The sequence below is a fragment of the Emiliania huxleyi genome, assembly GCF_000372725.1.
Source record: "Emiliania huxleyi CCMP1516 unplaced genomic scaffold EMIHUscaffold_8067, whole genome shotgun sequence".
Lineage (NCBI taxonomy): Eukaryota > Haptophyta > Isochrysidales > Noelaerhabdaceae > Emiliania > Emiliania huxleyi.
The window spans coordinates 1-1289 of NW_005195967.1; the positions used below are offsets into that span (position 1 = coordinate 1).

A 1289-nucleotide genomic window follows, 5' to 3' on the forward strand; every position below is an offset into this window, starting at 1 on the left:
GGGGGGAAACTTGGGTGCCGAACCAGAAAGAGGGGGGTTTTTTCGGCGCCTTACCCGGGGGGAAGTGGGGGGGGTTCCACCTTTGTTGTGGCCTGGGTTTGGAGGAGCCAAGGGCGGTTCTTTGCGCCGGGGACCGCGGACGCCGCAAGAGCAACCGTAGGGGGAGGAAGGGGTCCAAGGGAGGGGCGAAGAAAGGGGGCGACGCCTCGGAGGTTGCCGACGAGGAAGGAGAGCAGGATGGCGGGCCTGGCCGCAGACGGGTCGCGGACGGGTCGTGGACCGGTCACGGACGTGGCGGGGCGGGAAGGAGAGGTGTGCATATTGTCTCCCGCGCCTCCGGCCTCGCCGGTCGGAGAGCCACGCCCAGCCGAAGACGCCGACGGCGTATCCCGCGAAGAAGGCGGACGAGACGAGCCCGCGCTGCACCGGCGTGAGCGGCCAGTCCAGCAGCGGCGCGAGGAAGATGGGCTGCAGCATGTGCACGGCGCACGCGGCGGTCGACGTGCCGAGGGTGAGCATGAGCGAGCGCTGGTAGGCGCCCCAGCCGCCCGCCCTCTCGAGGCACTCGTCGACAGAGAGAGGCTCCTCGAGCGCCTCTCCGGCGGTGCGGAGCAGCCTCTCCTGCGACCTGGTGTCATAGGCATTGCCACGCCCGCCAGCCTCACACATCGCCTCGCGCCACGCAGATAGGCAGCCGCCGGCGCCGGGCGGCAGCTCGCCCGCGAGGCCGGCCATGCGTCGCGGTCACGCTGTTAGCCTCACCGTCGGCGCCAGCGCCCGCCGCAGGGACATTATTTTTGGAAGAAAAATCTACCGGGATTGCCATCCTCAGAGCGACGACGATGCTCATTCTCAGAGCGACTGGCCGAGCTTTTCCTTGCCCGCTCCCGCCCCCGCTCCTGTTCGAGAGAGGCACAAGAATATCGCGGGCCCGAAAATTGTAAAAAACAAGAATCCCTGCAAGCCTATACACCTACTCCAGCCTCGAGACTCCGGCGCGGCCCCGCTTTTATTTACTTCCGCGCGACTCGCGGCCGCACCTACCTGATGCTCACCTGGGCGCACCAGGACCAGCGCAGCAGTGCTGGCTCGTAAGCACTAATGACCCCGTCCTCATCTCTCGAGGCCTTTCCGCCTGGCTGTTGGCTGCATGAGCGCACGGTGATGAAGATTCGACCCGTGCGTGATACGCGGGAAGGCGACGTTGGCGGCCGGTGGTTGCAGCGAGAAGTGGCGCGCGAGGGCTCGCCAGTGATCCTGTTCGGAGGCGCCGTCAAAGAGATCGAGTT

The 1289-nt window shown here is 66.6% G+C and overlaps 1 protein-coding gene across 1 annotated transcript; it reads right to left on the minus strand.

Moving 5' to 3' along the window:
• Positions 1 to 50: 50 nt before the first annotated feature.
• EMIHUDRAFT_258719 (hypothetical protein) lies at positions 51 to 735 on the minus strand (the record flags this gene model as incomplete). The annotated part of the gene is made up of 2 exons (XM_005759212.1): positions 51 to 92; positions 292 to 735. 2 exons carry the CDS (start codon positions 733 to 735, stop codon positions 51 to 53), a joined length of 486 nt encoding a protein of 161 aa, XP_005759269.1.
• Positions 736 to 1289: the final 554 nt, after the last annotated feature.